Source organism: Limulus polyphemus, unplaced genomic scaffold, assembly GCF_000517525.1.
Source record: "Limulus polyphemus unplaced genomic scaffold, Limulus_polyphemus-2.1.2 Scaffold109, whole genome shotgun sequence".
NCBI classification, from domain to species: domain Eukaryota; kingdom Metazoa; phylum Arthropoda; class Merostomata; order Xiphosura; family Limulidae; genus Limulus; species Limulus polyphemus.
Genome location: NW_013665719.1, coordinates 478556 through 482153, shown reverse-complemented (window position 1 = coordinate 482153; position 3598 = coordinate 478556). Strand labels below are relative to the sequence as shown.

The window sequence follows — 3598 nt, the reverse complement described above, 5'->3', positions numbered from 1 at the left end:
TGCATTACAGAAAAGAACAGCTGCTACTGTCAAGCGCTGTTCTACTTCATTTCAAACCTTTGCTAAAACATTTTGTGTGTGTATGTGTGCATAAAGATAATGGGTAACGTCCATATTCTTTCCAAAAAAAAAGTAAAACGATTTTAAAGCAGAGATAGTCATCTTTAGTAAGAAATCCTTTCACATAGACGATATACAGTAGAACACAGTATGTCAGTCCGATATTTTTAGAGAAACTTAGAGTATAAACCTTACCAAATAGCAGATCGATATATAGTAAACCTTTTGACCCTTTTTGATCAGTTTTCAAGGCATGATAGGTTTTCTGAGGTTAAAAAAAAAAGATATTTTTGGGAAGAAACTATATTTATGTATCTCAGTGACAGATGAAATAGTTGTAAGGATTTTACAGATAATCTTCACTTTTCCTAAAGCTAATTATTTTTCAGAAGCCTGAGTTTTCAAGGTAAAATAAGACAATTGTACGTTTCACAAATACACCATTTATTCACTACCATGGTTTCGCCAGTAAAGGCCTTTACCCCGAAGTACGTTGACGATCAGATCTGCTCTCAGGTTCAATGCAGATTAGCAGTAATTGCAGAGCTTGCTCATGGAGGAATATTGGCTAAGCGTGAAAGTGACCCAAATACACAGATAGCTCCTAGTGAACTAAAAGTCACTGTAGACACAATGAAGTTCAATCCAGTAGCATTCAGTATTGGTGGAGAAAAATGCATTTGTTTGTCTGCAGAAAGTACCCTGCATCGGGGTAGAAAAGAAGGTTCGGTACTTTGTATAGTTGCCACAGAAAAGTGTTTGATTGCATCAGTTACTGCAGATAGAATACCAGGTGACCAGCTCAACCTAGTTGTTGAAAAGTTAGGGGACTACTTGAGATTGTCTGGTTACTGAATATTTCAATTTTCCAGAACACAAACTCTACCACTTTCTACAACTCTTCAATAACAAACTGTTGGTTTCTTCAGTAACACTTGTTTTACATAACAGCAGCTTCCTTTTTTCTGACCTCTTAGGTGCTTATGTAGGTTGAGTTTTAGACTTTGGAGTTTTTGGATATAGATATAATATGAATATTATTCATTTGAACGTTTCGCTATTTTCTTTCTGTTGCTTCTTCTTCCAAATTTCTGCATTTTTGTCACATTCATCATCAATAACCCTAAAATAGCATTACATCATAATCAAATTCACTCAGCCTAAGCTACTGATATTGATCAAATTTTCATTATAAGAGATTGTTTTTCGTGCAGTGGGTGAGTAAGGGAATTATTTAAGGGCATGTGGTTTGCCCTAATGGAGTGAAAAAATAGCTATAATGGAAATCTATGGGGTGTAACTTGTTAGGGGTTAATGATATGGAAAAATCAGCGACCTAGGAATTTCTAATTTGGAAGTTAATGCCAAAAGCCGACGTTCTTTAATAGATATTTGCTAGCACGGCCACCAGATGTTTTTGAAAAGTTTTGTCGATTAAAAAGAACAATTAAAATCATCCTTATTTTCAAGAACAGAAAATGAATTGTTTCATGCATTTTTAGTACCACATAAATATATATTTGGTTTTACACTAACTAACTACGAAAATGCCGTAAGAGGAGTTAAAAAATTTCAAAGTTTTTATTTTTAACTTCTCTTGCAGGTTATATGTATATTTATCGTAATTCAGCTTTAGTTCAATTTTTCTCATTCTTCTTAAATACAGTTCTTGAATTATTGTCACTTATTCTTATGATTTATAACCTAACTTCATGAAAATCATCTTACCTCAGAGTGGCACACTTACCTTGGCAATAGATAAGAATCATGAACACGCACAAAGATACACAATAATTTGTTTTATGCATGTTCGTTAGCTTTTACCGCAATCATAGAACAAAGTTTATTGAAATTGGGCTCATCTGTCTCTATATACTTGTTTCAATAGTCGAGCTACGTATCTAAATTAACACTTCAAAAATATCTACTTGTTGGATCCTCAAATCACAAAGAAGCGAGAAACGTCTGTTTAAAAATAATTACGAAATAAAGTATTATTAACAATATCTACAAAGTATAGTTACATACAGGTTACATATATATATATATAAAGATGTTAGGGACAGTAAAAAGTGTGCTTAAAAGCTAATGCATATGACTGAGATTCGTACACATGTTAGATACTATAAACAGTGTTTCCATAGATTATTTTAAAGGTTGAGAATACGTCCACATTATAGGTATTGTAAGAAGTGTCTTTAAAGGTTAGCTATAGTTATAAGTCTGAGAATACGCCCATACGTTAGGGACTGTAAATAGTTCCCCATAGGTTAGTTATAAGTCTGAGAATACGTCCAAATATTAGGGAATGTAAAGGTGTACTCTGAAGCTTAAATATGTGACAGAAAATGCGTCCAAATGTTAGAGACTGTAAACAGTGTTTCCATTTCCATAAGTTAGCTGTCTGAGAATATGAACATATAATAGGGTAAAAAGTATCCACACGTGTTAATTATATATGTTAGAATATACGTCCATATGTCATGACCTTTAAAATGTGTCTCCAAATGCTAATTATAAGTCTTAGAATGCGTTCATATGTCAGGAACTGTTAAAAGCATCTCCAGAGGCTAGTTAGAAGTCTGAAAATACGTCAATGCGTTAGACATTGTAAAAGGCGTAGCCAAACTTTAATTACATATCTAAGAATATGTCCTTATTTTATGGACTGTAAAGAGTGTCTTCAAAGGTTATTTATACGTATCAGATAACATCACCATATTAGGGGCTGTAAATAATGCCCCCAAGAATTACTTAAAAGACTAACAATACGACTATATGTATAAAGGACTGTAACACGTTTTTCCAAATGTTATAGTTATAGGTATGAGAACACATCTATATGTCAGGGACTGTACAAAAGTGTCGCAAAAGTTAGTTTTATAAATATCAAAATACGTCCATATGCTAGGGAGTATAAAAGGAGTTTTCAAAGGTTATAACTATGAGAATACGGCTATAAACAGTGTCACAAAAGGTTACTTATAAATCTGAAAACACGTCCACAAGTTAAGGACTGTTAGAAGTGTACTCCTAAGCTTAAGTTTAAGTCTGAGTAAACGTACACGTACTAGAGCCCGTGAAAGGTGTCTTACAGTTCAGCTCCATATGTTCTTAATTTAGGGAATGTAAATAAGTGTCTACACAGATTAGTTATAAGTCTGAGAAAACATTCACGTGTTAGAGACTGTAAAAAGTATTTCCAAAAGCTATAGTTAATAACCATACTGAGAATATGGCTACTTGTTAGGTAAAACATTTGCCTTTATCCGTAGACACAATAAATGAATCTTTGTACGCTTTAGCTCATGTTAAGACATTAATGACTGTAAATGTGAGAAAACTGTCTTACCTCTGGAGTTTAATGAAACAGGAGATGAAGTAAATAGCTTGAGTTAATATAAAGAAGAAAGAATTTAAGTTTATATTCAGATATCCCCGGTCTTCTGAACATCTCTATTTCAAGATAATGAGTCACGTGATTTTAGAAATGTTGATCTTCATTTAAAACTCGTTATTCCTCTAGGTTTCGCTTTGA

At 33.2% G+C, this 3598-nt stretch overlaps 1 protein-coding gene across 1 annotated transcript; it reads left to right on the top strand.

Annotated features, from left to right (window-relative positions):
• Window positions 1-516: 516 nt before the first annotated feature.
• Window positions 517-915, top strand: LOC106471032 (profilin-2-like). Its single transcript, XM_022400561.1, has one exon. The coding sequence runs from the start codon at window positions 517-519 to the stop codon at window positions 913-915; it is 399 nt and encodes a 132-aa protein (XP_022256269.1).
• The last annotated feature ends 2683 nt before the right edge of the window (window positions 916-3598 follow it).